Genomic DNA, 16,538 nt, shown 5'->3' with positions numbered 1-16,538 from the left:
ACCAAAGAGCCCTCTGGCTCTTCCCTGAGATTTCTACAGAGGCCCCATTCGTGCCACCCTTCTTTTCCTCATCTCTTTAGTCCATAAAAAAGCCCACAAAGAATCCTATTTTCAGCCTGCAAAGCCTTCACTGAAAGGAAAGGAGCTCCAAACCAGCACCGCCCCGGCGCTGCCCCGCTCCACCCGCATCACCCACCTCTTTGGGATTGTCTCCCACCAGCCTGAACTTGCGGGGAGTTTTGCTGCGGGCGTATTTGCAGCCGTTGAAGTACATGCTCCAGGAGCAGCCGAATGAGAAGGAGGCGCCGCAGGTGTTGGGGTCCTTGCCTTGGCACGCGCAGGTCCGGCTGTGGGGGGGACACGGCGGAGCAGCGTCAGCTGCCGGTGCCGCGCAGTGACGGCAGCTCCGGGAACGGGAGGGAGCCCCGCATCCCGCATCCCATATCCCACTCCCGCATCCCATTCCCGCATCCCACTCCCGCATCCCATTCCCGCATCCCACTCCCACATCCCATTCCCGCATCCCATTCCCGCATCCCATTCCCGCATCCCGCTCCCACATCCCATTCCCACATCCCATTCCCACATCCCATTCCCGCATCCCATTCCCGCATCCCATTCCCACATCCCATTCCCGCAACCCGCTCCCACATCCCGCTCACACATCCCATTCCCGCATCCCGCTCCTGCATCCCATTCCCGCATCCTGCTCCCGCCTCCCGTTCCCACCTTCTGTTCCCGCCTTCTGTTCCCGCATCCCATTCCCGCATCCCGCTCCTTCATCCCATTCCTGCATCCTGCTCCCACATCCCGCTCCTGCATCCCGTTCCTGCATCCCCCTCCCACATCCCATTCCTGCATCCTGCTCCCACATCCCACTCCCACATCCCATTCCTGCATCCCCCTCCCACATCCCATTCCTGCATCCTGCTCCCACATCCCACTCCCGCATCCCATTCCTGCATCCCGTTCCCGCATCCCCCTCCCACATCCCATTCCTGCATCCCCCTCTCACATCCCATTCCCACCTCCCGCTCCCGCATCCCGTTCCCAGCCCGGGCTGTGGTGGTGGTGGGACTTACTCATCGTTGAGGCCGCAGCGGCGGCTGGTGGGGTTGCCGTACTTGGTGAGGGTGTCGGTGAGTTCCTGGTACAGCGTGTCGCCCAGCGTGCGGGGGATGCCCTCCCAGGCCAGGATGAGGATGATGATGACGGCGTTCTGGCAGTGGTGGCCGGCCCGGTGCCGCACCAGGCACAGCAGCTTCTCCTCTTGGTTGTGTCTGCGGATCACCTGAGAAACAGAGGGGCCAAGTCAGAGCGCTCCAATGAACACCTCCCAGCGTGGGGAGGATCCCAGAGCGGGTCCTGGATGCCTTCCCCAGTGCCCTGTGGGGTGTGGGGGAACAGAGCCGGGGGTGTTCCCGTGGCTGCATTCACCCCACGGGCTTTGGGAGGCTGGGCCGAGCTGCTGGCACTGGACATGCCATTCCCCAGGTGCCAAGGGTGGGAAGCCCCAAGGAGTTTCCCTGGGGGTGGACACAGCTCCCACTTCCTCCTTGCCAGCCACGAATTGAGCATCCTGCCCCTGCCCACTGTGGCCACACCAGCTGGGGAATTCCTGGCCCCAAGCTCAGGAGGCTCCAACGGGGTCGAGAGGCACTCACCCACTTGGCGATGGGGCAGCCCCGGGAGCTCTTCCCTTCCTTGCCTGTGTAGATGACCTTCTCGATGCGGATGGCCTTGCCCTTCTCGCCGTACCTGCCGGGGGACGGCGGTCAGCTCCACAGCCCCCACATGCCTGAGAGCCCTGCTCGCCTTCACAGGCCCCTCAGGAGCCCCCACTCACAGGACGGACCCCACTCGAGCTCAGGAGCCCCCATCACCCTCACTGGACACTGCTCACTCTCACAAATCCCCACATCCCTGACAGGACCCCACTCACCTTCACAGGACACCACTCACTCTCACAAACCCTCACATCCCTGACAGGACCCATTCACCCTCACAGGACACCGCTCACTCTCACAAACCCTCACATCCCTGACAGGACCCATTCACCCTCACAGGACACCGCTCACTCTCACAAACCCTCACATCCCTGACAGGACCCATTCACCCTCACAGGACACCGCTCACTCTCACAAACCCCACGTCCCTGACAGGACCCCACTCACCTTCATAGGACACCACTCACTCTCTCAAGCCCTCACATCCCTGATAGGACCCCACTCACCCTCACAGGACATCACTCACTCTCACAAACCCTCACATCCCTGACAGGACCCCAGTCACCTTCACAGGACACCACTCACTCTCACAAACCCCCACATCCCTGACAGGACCCATTCACCTTCACAGGACATCACTCACTCTCACAAACCCTCACATCCCTGACAGGACCCCACTCACCCTCACAGGACATCACTCACTCTCACAAACCCTCACATCCCTGACAGGACCCCATTCACCTTCACAGGACATCACTCACTCTCACAAACCCTCACATCCCTGACAGGACCCCACTCACCCTCACAGGACATCACTCACTCTCACAAACCCTCACATCCCTGACAGGACCCATTCACCTTCACAGGATACCACTCACTCTCTCAAGCCCCCCTCTCCCCATAGGACCCCGCTCACCCTGACAGGACCCCACTCACTCTCTCAAGTCCCCACTCCCCTGACAGGACCCCAGCCCCTCCTGCACTCACAGCCCCCGTGCTGGGCCCCGTGGTGAGGGGCTCTTACCGCTCCTCCATGAGCTCCCGGATGGAGGCCACGGTGGGCCCCGAGCCCAGGTGGGTGTAATATGGCCCCTCATCCTTCTCCACGATTTGTTCTGCAGAGACAGGAGCGGGGGACAGAGATTTTGGGGTCTGCACCTTTGCCAGCTGCCTTGAAGGATTCCAACCACCCAAATTCCCTCAAACCGAGCACATGTGCACCAAAAATCAAAGGAAGGAGAAGGACAGTGGGGCTTATGGCAGATGGATGCTGGAGCTGCTGGAGGACACTGGGGCTGTGGGAGGATCCTGAGGATGGTGGCGCTATGGGAAAAGAATAATCAAAATACAGGAGGAGGATGCTGGGGCTGCAGGAGAAGGACACCAGGGCTACAGGAGATCCTGGGGCTGCAGGAGGATGGTGGAGCTATGGGAAAAGAACGTTCAAAATACAGGAGAAGAATGCTGGGGCTGCAGGAGGATCCTGGGGCTGCAGGAGGATGATGCTGGGGCTGCAGGAGGATCCTGGGGCTGGAGGAGGATGCTGGGGCTGCTGCAGGAGGATGCTGGGGCTGAAGGAGGAGGACGCTGGAGCTACAACCCTGCAACCAACACCCCCCTTGCAGCAACAAACCCCTGGCGGCTTTCAGGGCACAAAGGTGCCGGTGTGGGAAGCGATGGATGCTCCAAGCAGCCCCAGCCCCGGGTGCGGGGTGGATCCTGCTCCAGTGCTGCCAGGCAGGATGCATCCGGCACCACAGCCGGGGCTGATCTGTCTTTGCATCCCTCTGCTCTCACCGCCCTGATTTTCATTCCCATCATGTCCAGCTGGCTGGGAGCCAGGCCGAGGAGAAAGCCGGGCTCAGCTGGGCTGCAGCTGTCCAGACAGGGATCAATACGGGACGCGCGGCAAAGGCTCGTTTTATTACAGCCTCCAACAGCACCGGCACCCAATAAAGCACCAAGCCCGGCTCCTGCTGCATTTCCTTCTCCCACAGCTTTTCCTTGAGAAAACAGAGAAGTGGCGGGGGGGGGAATCCCCTCTCCCCCAGCCCCTGAACGACGCTGGAAAAGAAAAAGCGATTCCAATCTTCTCCTGGCGACCTCCGAGATGGGTTTGAGCGGCTTCAGAAAAGCTTTCCCTTCTCTCTGTGGAGGTTGGGCTAATTCCTGCTGCCATTTACAAGCAAGTAAATAAATAATCGTGAGCCTCGCTAATAAAGTGCAGCTCGTGCTTAGCCCAGGGCCTGCTCTCCCAGCAGTGGAGGGGTTGTTTTTCCAGAGGGATGCCCCAAATCCTCACCCCTCTGCTCCCAGGGGAGTGCACAGGTCCAGTCTAAATACTGGGGAGGGAATATCCAGCTCCCCCATCCAGCTCGGAGGGAGGTGGACTGAAAGGACTCTCTAGCACTTGCTGCAAAGTCTAACAAATGCTGATACACACCCAAAAAAACCCACCAAAAAAACGCAAATCCAAGAGTTTGGTGATTTTTCAACGCAGCCTGGTGGGATTGGCCAGCGAACAAGGCAGCATCCCAACGGCAAGTATTTTTTCAGTGATAAGCACAAGCATCAAGCCAAAGTTTGGGTTACCCAAAGTAACCTGAACCAGCTAATTTGGCTGAAAATACACCAGGTGAGAGGGCCTTTAGGTGGGACCACCATGGATTCCTGGGATTCAGCCGGTTGAGGTTAAATAGAAGGAAAACCCTACAGCCCTTTTTGGTTTTGCTGCTCATGCAATTCCCCCCCGGCACAGCCAGGTGCCACCCCCGCGGTGACGTGGCAGGCGCTCGGGATTTCCATCCAACTGTAAAAATAAGAGAGGAGGAGAGAAAGCAAAAGGGAGCTCCACAGCACTGGGGTTTCACCACATGAGTGCCTCACTTCCCCGGAAATCGGGGCTTTGCTGGCGCCACGGCCTCAGTCCATTATCTACCCAGGTCAACCCCACCCTGCAAAGCCACCTCCTCACCCTGCCACCCTCCTCACCACCCCCCAGCACGCCCCAGCACGGCTGCTCGCTCACCAACACAGTCACAGGTGGGGAATTCTGCTTGTGCCCTCTTGGCCGGGGTGTCCAGGAGGCTTTTGGTCGGCGTGTCCAGGTATTTGAGCGGAGACTCCAAAAAGCCGCTCAGGGTGGGCGTCAGCGGCACCTCGTCCTTGGTGGGTGTTCTGTCCACGTCTGGGTTTTGGCTTTCTTCAGAGTAAAAACACGTGGTAGACACCACGGTGATAGCACCAGAAGACTCGATTTTGATCTGTTTGGGAGACCGGGCAGTGAAGGGTGGCTCTGACAGCGGCCCCTTCCCTGGAGAGATGCTTTTGGGTCCGACTTGGGGAGCACTGCTCGGAGCCGGGGCAGCGGTGGCGGTGGTGGGGGACCCTTGCGGGGCTGGTGCTGGAACCCCCGGCAGCTCAGCAGCCCCAGGGGCGAGCGGGGCGGGCGTCTCAGGGGGCGGCAGGTTGAAATTCTCCCCAAATTCGGCTTCAAATTGTCGGATGAGCTCTTCCAACTTGTCATCCACCATGACGGGAGCTGAGGTGGCCGGCTGGGGGGCAGCCGGTGCTTCTTCTGAGCCAGTCGAGCCCGCCGGCGCCAAGTGAATTTGGGGGCCCCCCCCGGGGGCACCCCTTTCCTGAGAGTCGGGAGCCGGGGGGACGCCGTCGAGGGGGTTTGGTGGCGGGGGGCATGCGGCGGGCAGGGGTAGTGCAAGAGGCTGGTGCGGGAAGGCCGGCGGTGGCGGCGGTTCCGTTTGCATCTCTTCGGCGGGGGGTTCGGCGGGGGGTTCGGCGGGCGCCCGAAACCCCTCCAGGCTGATCTGCCAGAGGGGTGGGAAGAGCGGCTGCGAGTCCTTCTGCTTCGCCTTCTTGATCTGCACTTGCTTGCGGAGAGGTTTGGCCGGCGGGGGCTTTTCGGGTGGCGTTTTCTTCTTCTTCTCTTTGGGCTGCTTTTCGAAGGGCTTGGGGGGCACGGCCGGGGTGCTGGGAGCCCACCAGCCACTCGGCTGGTCCGGGGGTGCTGCCGCCGCCGCCGCCAGGCTTTGCTCGAGGAAGAGGCTGCGCTTGTGGTGGAGATGCTGCTGCAGGACCAGCTGCGTCTTCTTGTGTAGGTCGGGCTCCGGCGGTGCCGGCGGCAAGCGGGGGCTGCCCGGTGCTTCCTTGCTGGGTGCTCGCTCGGGGGGTTCTGTTTTGGGGCCTGTCACTTTGCCGGCCGTCGCTTCGGGTCTCTTGAAAGCCGCCTTGATGTAGTCGTCAGCATTCCCCAGCAGCTGCTCCAGCTCTGCCATGGGGTCTCCAGCCCCCGCTGCCCCCTCGGCCTCCAGCCCCCAAGTGGCTGCGAAGTTCCCCCGCGGAGGTGCCGCGCCGAAAAATGGCTCAGGTGCTGCTCCCGGCTCCGGCGGGTAACGGGGCTCATCCCCTCGCTGCCACGCGGCCCCCGGCGGGCCGAGGGGGCCGGGGCCGAAGGGGACAGCGGGAGGTGGCGGCGGCGGCGGCGGCGGGGGCTGCCCATCGCCCACGGGCTGGGGCAGAGCGGCCGAGAGCTGCGTGAGGGCTTCGATGGCTATGGCGGTCTGCAGGCTGATGTTCTTCTCCTTGGCGATGGTCAACGCGCTTTGGGAAAAGGGGAGGCCGTCGGGCGGGCACGGCTCGGCAGCCTCAGGCACCGGCTGGGGGTCGATAGCACCTTCTGGGGGAGGAGGCGGGGGGATGGCGGTGGCGCGGGGCCGCGGCGATGCCAGCTCTTCTCCGAGAGCCGTCTTGATCTTCTGCTCCAGCCATTCCAGGTAGTCAGGGCACTCGGGGCCGTCGCAGTTGCAGTTGGGGGGCTTCACACCGTGCTTGGCCAAAGCCAGGGCAGCCTTGAGGGCGTGCAGGTCCTCTCCCCGTGGCACCCCGTCTGCCGTGCCCAGCCCGCCCCGGCTCATCTCCGAGTCGAACTTCTCGTACAGCAGCGACGGCGACCCCGGCGGCGGGAGCCGGTAGGAGGAAACGGCTTCGGCCACTGCTGAAAAGGCCACCAGGTTCCTGACATCTTCCAAGTGGGCTTTGCCAGTGGCAGGCGGCTGGCCCGGCGACCACCCGCTCGGCTCCATCAGCGCGGTCCCCCCCGCCTCCGGCCGGCCCCCATTCACCAGGCTGAGCCCGCTGCCCTCGTTCAGCCGCCTTTCTTCCACATAATTAATTGGCCCTTCTTCCATTTGGCTTCTGCTGGGTCCATCAACCGCGTCGCCCGCCGAACCTGTCTGTGAAGAGGGAGAGAGAAGAGATGTGAGCATCCCCCTCCACAACCCACCTGCCAGCGCTCCCAACCTTACTTTTTCCCTCTGTTTCCTTTAGTCCTCCTTTCCTCATCTCTTTTTCTGACCGGGGGGGGATGAAGATGAAGACACAGACGAGCCACGCGAGAAACTGATCGCCGTGGGCAAAGCCACGCGGGTTCTGCCCGGCTGAGTAAGGAGCAGCTCGACTAGGAAGGAACCCGCTTTCCACCGAGCCGGCCCCGTGCCACCCACGTCCCCACCCCGCCGCCCGCTTTCGAAATTGCTCACGGGACGGTTCGGGATTTCCATCACCCGCCGAGGGCGACGCGCGCGGGGTGGGACAGGGAGGGCGTCCCTGGCTCCGGTGACACAGTTTGCCCCAGTGAAGGAAACAGCACGAGGAGAAGAGGGGGGGTTTCTGGAGCCGCGCCAGGAGCAAACATCCTGGCCAGGAGCAGCCGTCCTTCGCCGGGGGCCGCGGCACGGCAGGAAGCCGCCGAGTTGGCTACGCCGGTGCCAGGGGCTGCTTTCACCTCAAATAACCCGGCGTCTTGTATCAACACGGCTGGCCAGGGCCCCCGGCCGCGCCGAGCGGCAGCGCTGGCAGCACCGGCGGCGTGCCAGGGACAGAGCAAACCCACCCGTCCACGCCAAGGCAAGGTGGTGGCACCCAGGGAGCCCAACACCCCAGCGTCGGGGCTGGACACCCCGATTAACGCCCTCCAAGGGGTTTTGCCAGGGATGGGGGGGGGGTTATCTTTCTGTTCTCTGTGTGCTGTCCCACCTCAGCAGCGGGGATTTCAGTGCCGGGCGCTTGGCAGCGCATTGAGCCGCTTGCCAAAAACCAGGGGGAGCTTCCGGCAAGCTAAAAATACAGCAAAGTTCACTGGAAAAACCGTGCCAAAGCAAGCACAGGTTGTGGGCAGAGTTTCCTGCCTCTGGACGGTGCCGGCACCGGCTCGTGGGAAGGATCCGCAGCTCGGATCCGGCGGGAGCCCCGAGTTACAAAGTCACGGCTCCGAGTTAAGCCGCTGCTCTGCGTCCGTGTGCGGCTTCACACACACACGGACTTAACCCTGCAGGCACCACGGCTTCGGCACAGAGCCCTCCACCCTTCGCGGTGAGAGCGTGAGCAGAGCCACGCTGGAGAGATAAGAACGCTGCTGACTCCGGCGAAACCTTGGAAGAACCACTCCCAGCACGACTCTTTCCCGAAAAACCCCTTCTCCCCAGGGGTGAAAACCCGCAGGGGAGCGCAGCGCCGGTGCAGATCACTGCGGCTCCGCTCCGGCATCACCCCGATGCCGCCGTGGATTTTAGAGGGGCTCCGGTGCCTTCGCGGCAGCCGCGGAGCCGCCGCCGGAGCCGCGAGCGATGGGACCGGTCGGTCAGGTCTGAGGAGAAAGTGTTTCTGCCGCAGCCCGGGCAGGGTGGGGACAGCACGCCTCCGCTCTCCTTTGCAAAGCGAGCGAGAAACGGCCTCGCCCGTCCTTCCTACGCCGTCATCCTCCTCCTCCTGCTCCTCCTGCCCAGCCAAAGGGGATTTTCCCAAGTGCCAGGGAGATAAAAGCCCTGAGCCCCCCACCCAAGGGCTCGGGGGGACACGCTGGTGGCCCGAAGCGTCGCGGTGGTGACGCCAGCCCAGGGAAATGATGGCAAGCCTGTTTTGCTCCGGGTGGGGAGAGGCCCCAAGGGTCTCCCCAGGGAGGAACCTGCTGGGAAAGGGCAGGGGAAGCCCCAAAAATCAGCCACAGGGCCAGGGAGGCGTCCTGGGCTGCTCCATCCCATAAACTGGGTTATGGAACCGGGCTGGGATTGTAGGAAAATAGTCCATCCTGTGAACTAAAGGAAGGAGCAAAGGATCCCCCGCTGCTCCTAAAGGGTTAACCCAAAAGCCACAACCTTCCCCAAATCAGTGGAGGAAAAAAACTTCACATATATATATATATAAAACTTTTTTTTTCCCTGGCTCTCCCATCCAGCTCCTTTTGTTCTTGGCCCTGTTGGCTGGGAGATGGGAGGACCTTGCAGCTTCTCCCCAAAAATCGATCCCCCTCCCCATCCCGACGCTCTCTGGCTGCATCCGCAGCAATCCCCCCCTCCCTGCCGTGGGCACCAGTTCCTCCGCCCTCAGGATATTTCCCTCGGAAAAAGTGTTGCCTGCCCAAACCTCCTTCCATTCACTCCGGGAAAGGATAAAATCTGGGGAGGGGAGGCAAGGAGGAAGGGGAGGAAATAAATGAAAATAGAGAACCAAGCGATATGGTTCAGGTTAACTCAGCTGCTCCTGCACAGCCCCTTCTGCATCCTCTGGGCGCTACAAAAGGGGGGGAAATCCCCAGGAGGACAAAAACATTCATTTTTTTTAAATCCGTTTTTCCTCTTTTTAATTCCTCCCCCCCCCCCCCAGTTTAAATGCCTTAAACAGAAGGAAGGGAAAAAAAAAAAACCAAACCAACCAACCAACCACACGGGCTGAGCCCGGCTTGGAGCGTTTCCAGCCTGGGCTGCGCTCCCTGGGAATAGTCCGGAGCCGTTTATAACGCAGCGAGAGCGCCGGGGAGCGCGGCGGGGGCACGGGGCCGGGTTCGGGCACGGCTCTGGCTCTGGCCGGGCGGCACTTACGTGTGCGGGGCGGGAGGCGAAGCCGCAGGCGACGGCGGGCCCGTCCGGGGAGGAAAGAGCGAGCGGGGCTGCGGGAGCCCCGGGAGCCCCGGCCCTCCCCGCCCCCTGCCAAACCAGCTGGAGGAGCCATTGGTGCCGGCGCCGCGCGCACGTACGGACGGGCCGGCTGCGGCCGGAGCGGGGACGGACGGACCGAGCGGGGATGGACGGAGCGGGGATGGACGGACGGACGGAGCGGGGATGGACGGACGGACTCATGGACAGCGGAGGCCCCACGCCCGCCCGCCTTGGCCGGGCCCCGCGAGCCGCCTCGACCCCCACGCCCCGTGCGGGGGGACCCGGCGGGGAGGGACGGCCACAGCTCCGGCTGCTGCGGCAGGAACAGCGGCCCTGGAGATGCCGGTGCCCTATGGATCCACTGCCATGGAGATCCCAGTGCCCTACAGACCCCAGTGCCCTATGGATCCACTGCCATGGAGATCCCAGTGCCTACAGACCCCAGTGCCCTATGGATCCACTGCCATGGAGATCCCAGTGCCTACAGACCCCAGTGCCCTATGGATCCACTGCCCTAGAGATCCCAGTGCCCTATGGATCGACTGCCCTGGAGATCCCAGTGCCCTACAGACCCCAGTGCCCTATGGATCCACTGCCCTAGAGATCCCAGTGCCCTATGGATCCACTGCCATGGAGATCCCAGTGCCTACAGACCCCAGTGCCCTATGGATCCACTGCCCTGGAGATCCCAGTGCCTACAGACCCCAGTGCCCTATGGATCCACTGCCCTGGAGATCCCAGTGCCTACAGACCCCAGTGCCCTATGGATCCACTGCCATGGAGATCCCAGTGCCTTATGGATCCACTGCCCTGGAGATCCCAGTGCCCTACAGACCCCAGTGCCCTATGGATCCACTGCCCTAGAGATCCCAGTGCCCTATGGATCCACTGCCCTAGAGATCCCAGTGCCCTACAGACCCCAGTGCCCTACGGATCCACTGCCCTAGAGATCCCAGTGCCTACAGACCCCAGTGCCCTATGGATCCACTGCCCTAGAGATCCCAGTGCCTACAGACCCCAGTGCCCTATGGATCCACTGCCCTAGAGATCCCAGCGCCCTATGGATCCACTGCCCTGGAGATCCCAGTGCCCTACAGACCCCAGTGCCCTATGGATCCACTGCCATGGAGATCCCAGTGCCCTATGGATCCACTGCCCTAGAGATCCCAGTGCCTACAGACCCCAGTGCCCTATGGATCCACTGCCCTGGAGATCCCAGTGCCCTATGGATCCACTGCCCTGGAGATCCCAGTGCCTACAGACCCCAGTGCCCTATGGATCCACTGCCCTAGAGATCCCAGTGCCTACAGACCCCAGTGCCCTATGGATCCACTGCCATGGAGATCCTAGTGCCCTATGGATCCACTGCCCTGGAGATCCCAGTGCCTACAGACCCCAGTGCCCTATGGATCCACTGCCCTAGAGATCCCAGTGCCCTATGGATCCACTGCCCTGGAGATCCCAGTGCCCTACAGACCCCAGTGCCCTATGGATCCACTGCCCTGGAGATCCCAGTGCCCTACAGACCCCAGTGCCCTATGGATCCACTGCCCTAGAGATCCCAGTGCCCTATGGATCCACTGCCCTAGAGATCCCAGTGCCTACAGACCCCAGTGCCCTATGGATCCACTGCCCTGGAGATCCCAGTGCCCTATGGATCCACTGCCCTAGAGATCCCAGTGTCCTACAGACCCCAGTGCCCTATGGATCCACTGCCCTGGAGATCCCAGTGCCTACAGACCCCAGTGCCCTATGGATCCACTGCCCTGGAGATGCCAGTGCCCTATGGATCCACTGCCATGGAGATCCCAGTGCCCTACAGACCCCAGTGCCCTATGGATCCACTGCCCTGGAGATGCCAGTGCCCTATGGATCCACTGCCCTAGAGATCCCAGTGTCCTACAGATCCCAGTGCCCTATGGATCCACTGCCCTGGAGATCCCAGTGCCTACAGACCCCAGTGCCCTATGGATCCACTGCCCTGGAGATGCCAGTGCCCTATGGATCCACTGCCATGGAGATCCCAGTGCCTTATGGATCCACTGCCCTGGAGATCCCAGTGCCCTACAGACCCCAGTGCCCTATGGATCCACTGCCCTAGAGATCCCAGTGCCCTATGGATCCACTGCCCTGGAGATCCCAGTGCCCTACAGACCCCAGTGCCCTATGGATCCACTGCCATGGAGATCCCAGTGCCCTATGGATCCACTGCCCTAGAGATCCCAGTGCCTACAGACCCCAGTGCCCTATGGATCCACTGCCATGGAGATCCTAGTGCCCTATGGATCCACTGCCCTGGAGATCCCAGTGCCTACAGACCCCAGTGCCCTATGGATCCACTGCCCTAGAGATCCCAGTGCCCTATGGATCCACTGCCCTGGAGATCCCAGTGCCCTACAGACCCCAGTGCCCTATGGATCCACTGCCCTGGAGATCCCAGTGCCCTACAGACCCCAGTGCCCTATGGATCCACTGCCCTAGAGATCCCAGTGCCCTATGGATCCACTGCCCTAGAGATCCCAGTGCCTACAGACCCCAGTGCCCTATGGATCCACTGCCCTACAGACCCCAGTGCCCTATGGATCCACTGCCCTGGAGATCCCAGTGTCCTACAGACCCCAGTGCCCTACGGATCCACTGCCCTGGAGATCCCAGTGTCCTACAGACCTCAGTGCCCTACAGATCCACTGCCCTACAGATCCCAGTCCCCTATGGATCCACTGTCCTACAGATCCCACTGCCCTACAGATCCCAGTCCCCTATGGATCCACTGTCCTACAGATCCCACTGCCCTATGGATCCCAGTGCCCTACAGATTCCAGTGCCCTATGGATCCCAGTGCCCTACAGATTCCAGTGCCCTATGGATCCAGCTGCCCTAAAGATCCCACTGCCCTACAGATCCTGCTGTCCTATAGATCCCGCTCCCCTACAGATCCTATTGCCCCACAGATCCTGCTTCCCTATAGATCCAGTGACCCGTATATCCAGCAATCCCATATATCCATCCACCCTATACAACCTATACAACCAAGGACCTGTATATCCAGCAAACTTATACATCCAGGGCCCTATATAATCAGCAATCTCTGACACCTCCACCAGCCTGCATATCCAGCAGCTTATATATTCAGCACCTTAAATGTTCCACAATCCTACACACCAAACAAACCCTAAACACTCAGCAATCCTAAACATCCAAGTCCTGTATGCCCAATCGTGGGACCTACACATCCAACAATCCCATATGGCCAGCAGTCCATATATCCAGCAACTCCACACATCCAGCAACCTTATCTATCCAGCATCCCTATGTATCCATCAGCCCTATAAAATCAGCAATCTCATCCATCCAGCAACCCAGGAACCTGATAGATCCAGCAATTCATTCTATCCAGCAACACAGATATTCCACAATCCCATATATCCAGCAACCCTAAATTCCTGAGTCCTATATGCCCAGCAACCCTATATATCCAGTGACCTATACATCCAACACCCCTACATGGCCAGGAACCTGGATATCCCACAGTCCTATACACCCAAATCCCAAAGCAGCCTCAAACTGACCCAAAAACAAGGGGATGATCTGGGTCCCCACAGGGACACATGTCCGTCCGTCCGTCCGTCCATCCATCCATCCATCCATCCATCCATCCATCCTCCTTACAGCCTGAGCTGTTCCAATCTCGCTTTTCCCCCTTTATTTTTCCCCTTTTTCACGTTTTCAAATTAACTCTTTTCACCTCCTTGCTGGGCTGTACGATGAACAAACTAAACCCGCCCAAACCCAGCAGGGAAATGGATTTTAAATCCCTCGTCCTCCCAAAACACCTGCTCCCCACACCAGGGCCCCAAAGATTCCCCAAAATAAATATTTTGGGAGTTTGTTAAACCCCTCGGCAGGAGCCGAACGGGTCAGGAGCTGCAGAGAACGGAGCAACTCGGCACACACACAGCAGCTGGGACGCTCGGTGCCACCCCACTGCAAAAACCACATGATTTGAATAAAAGCGTGGAATTTGGGAGTCAGAGGAGCGCGGAGGAAGCTCAGTGGGAATGCTGAGCCCTTCCCAGCGGCATCGGGGTGGCTGGGGGGGGTACCGTGTGCCAGGGCTGCGGCGAGGGCACGGCCGGGAGCTGCGGAGGTCAGCGGGAGCTGCTGCCAGCCGGTGGCACGGGCCAGCCAAGAGGGAGCTTGGCTGCCGGCCCCGCTCCGGTGGAGCCCGGCCAGCCCCGGCACTCGGATTGTGGTTTTCCTCCTCTGGCAACAACCCCGGGGATCCTCTGTTGGGATGGTGGGTTAGGGGCGCTGCTGGGGGAAGCCCTGAGCATCCCTGAGCACTGGAGACCCTACAACAAGAAACCGCTCAGCTGGTGCCACCGAAGGGCTGTGCCAGGGCCGGGAATGCTGCCGGAATCACACTGATGCTCCTGGGGAGCACCGATCCGCGTCGCCACAGCCCAAGAGATGGGAAACCCCCTCCCGGTCCCAATGCACCACCGCAGTCCCCCGATGCCAGCGGGAGGCAGGCCAGAGAGGAGCAAATGACCTAAATCCAACTCGACGCCCCTGAAAAGGGAAATTCAAGGAAATCTGGGAAGCCCAAGCGCCGAGTGAGACTGGTGAGAGCCCCCAGTGCCCCCCCGGCTCCCCCCGGCCGGGGTACCCACCGCGCCGGCTCGTGGTCCCGCTGCCTCCCGCCGCCGCGGGCGGCCACGGCCGCCTCTCCCGCCTTGTTTTCCAAGCTGTTTCCATGGCCCCGGCTGACCCCAGCGCTGGGGCTGAGCTGCTCACTCCTGTCCTCATTTAGCCCGGAGAAAAGCCGGAATAACGGCGATGCCGAGGGAGCTGAGCTGATTTACGCTGCGGGAAGCCCAGCTCTGCTTTACTCCAGTCCCAGGAGCGCTTTCAGGGACCCCCATGGCCATGACCCCTCTCCGGACGGTGCTGGAGCAACTACTCCACCCCCTTTTCCTCCTCACTGGGGTGTGATGAGCCAGTTGAATGTGACATAGTCCCGCTCCCAGCTCCTGCACTGGCATCCCGCCAGCGCCGGGGGCTGACGAGGGAGATGGAGGATTTTTTCCCAAGGTGGAAAAGAATTTGTTCCCACCTCCAACTGCCTCGTTTCCTGCAGGAAAAGTATTTTCCCTTTTGGAAGGGATGCTTGGGGTGGGGATGTTTGGGGTCAGGATGCTTGGGGAATGGACGATCAAGAGTGGGGATGCTTGGGGTTGGGGTGTTCGGAGCGAGGATGCTTGGGATCAGGAACGCTCAGCAGAGGGATGTCGGAAGCAGGAATGCTCGGTGAAGGCTGGGGCTGGAATGTTTGGATGGGGGATGTTCAGAGTGGGAATGTTTGGGTGAAGATGCTTGCGGTCAGGACACTCGGAGCAGGGACATTTGGAGCAGGGACATTGGGAGCAGGGACACTCGGAGCAGGGACATTTGGAGCAGGGACACTCGGAGCAGGGATACTCAGAGCAGCGACATTGGGAGCAGGGACACTCGGAGCAGGGACACTCGGAGCAGGGACATTGGGAGCAGGGACACTTGGAGCAGGGACATTGGGAGCAGGGACACTCGGAGCAGGGACACTCGGAGCAGGGACATTGGGAGCAGGGACACTTGGAGCAGGGACATTTGGAGCAGGGACATTGGGAGCAGGGACACTCGGAGCAGGGACACTCGGAGCAGAGATGCTCAGCGCTGCGGACAGGCGAGCGATGCCTCAGCAGATGCTCCCAGCGGATGCTCCCACTGGAGCAGTTTTTGGGAAGCAGGATGCCGCAGCCAAGCCACGGCGTGTGTTCCCACCACGCTGCGTCTTCCCAGCGCGGCGCGGAGCCGAGCCGGGAGCCGCCAGTTGGCGCGGGCAGGGGGAAAGGCTTGGCACGGCATGGAGCCGCGTCAGGCTGCCGGCTCCGGGTGGACAGGGAGGGAGCCGAGCTCTTGAAAGGGAAAAGAAGGAGGGGAAAAAAAACCAACCCCACGGGACTATTTTTGTTTCTTGAAGCGGTTTTTTCCTTAAACACAGCTGGCTCCTCTCGTGCCGGCTCCCAGATTGGCACCGGGGCTGGCTTGGCAAGGCTGAATCACAGTGCCTGCTCCGTCCCTGGGGAAGGGAAAGGAGGGATGGAGAGGAAGGGGAAGAGGAAGGGGAGAGGGAAGAAAGGGAAGAGGAAGAAGGGGAAGAAGGGAAAGAGGAAGGAGATGAGGAGAATGAGATGGAGGGAAAGGAAAAGGAGAAAGGCAAGGTGAAGGAGAAGGGGAAGAAGGGGATGGGGGAAAAGAGATGGGGAAGGAGATGAAGGGAATGAAGAGAAATGGGGAGAAAAGCGAAGAAGAGAAGAAAGGAGAAGGAAGGGGAGAAAGGGGATGGGCAAGGAGGGGAAGAGGGGAAAGAAAAGGAAGATGGGGATGAGGAGGAAGGGAAACGAGGAAGAATGGGAAGGGGGCAGGGAGGAAAGGGACAGGGGCAGGGAAGGAAGTGGAAGCGCATGGTCCATACGGGGAAGGCCTGGGGCCTCTCCTCACCTCCCACCCGGCCCAGCTGCATTTCCCATCCCCCTCCGGCCGCCCCCGTGGCACCGGGCCCGATTTCAGAGCACTCCCCACAGCACCCGGCTCCGTCCCCTCCCGGCCACTCCAGCCCCCACAACCCCCCGTGGGGGCACTTCCACCCTGCCGATCGCTTTGCACCGCAAGCCAGGGCGAAAAAGCCACATTCGGAGGAGCGAGGAGGAAAGCACTAACCCAACTGCACCCCAGTTTTCCAGCCTCTGCCCCCGGTTTGAACAGAGGAGGAGTCCCTGCGCCCTCCCAGTCCCCAGGTGCAAGTCAGGGATGTGCCAGCCAG

The 16,538-nt window shown here is 61.0% G+C and overlaps 1 protein-coding gene across 5 annotated transcripts in view; it reads right to left on the bottom strand.

Annotated features, from left to right (window-relative positions):
* TET3 (tet methylcytosine dioxygenase 3) overlaps positions 1–16,538 on the bottom strand; it is a 32,241-nt gene that overhangs the window by 6,343 nt on the left and 9,360 nt on the right. For 4 of the 5 annotated variants that reach the window (XM_048290077.1, XM_048290078.1, XM_048290079.1 and 1 more), the window contains 5 exons: positions 4,756–6,976; positions 2,752–2,842; positions 1,665–1,758; positions 1,083–1,291; positions 197–347 (listed from right to left, as the gene is read on the bottom strand). In XM_048290077.1, the coding sequence (XP_048146034.1) occupies positions 197–347; positions 1,083–1,291; positions 1,665–1,758; positions 2,752–2,842; positions 4,756–6,976 (2,766 nt within the window). Of the gene's footprint in view, positions 1–196; positions 348–1,082; positions 1,292–1,664; positions 1,759–2,751; positions 2,843–4,755; positions 6,977–9,619; positions 9,704–16,538 lie in introns of those variants that run through there. The other variant, XM_048290081.1, reaches the window with a different exon arrangement.

The sequence above is a fragment of the Corvus hawaiiensis genome, chromosome 36, assembly GCF_020740725.1.
Source record: "Corvus hawaiiensis isolate bCorHaw1 chromosome 36, bCorHaw1.pri.cur, whole genome shotgun sequence".
Lineage (NCBI taxonomy): Eukaryota > Metazoa > Chordata > Aves > Passeriformes > Corvidae > Corvus > Corvus hawaiiensis.
Note: the sequence above shows the minus strand (reverse complement) of the source record. Positions and strands in the feature narration are given on the sequence as shown.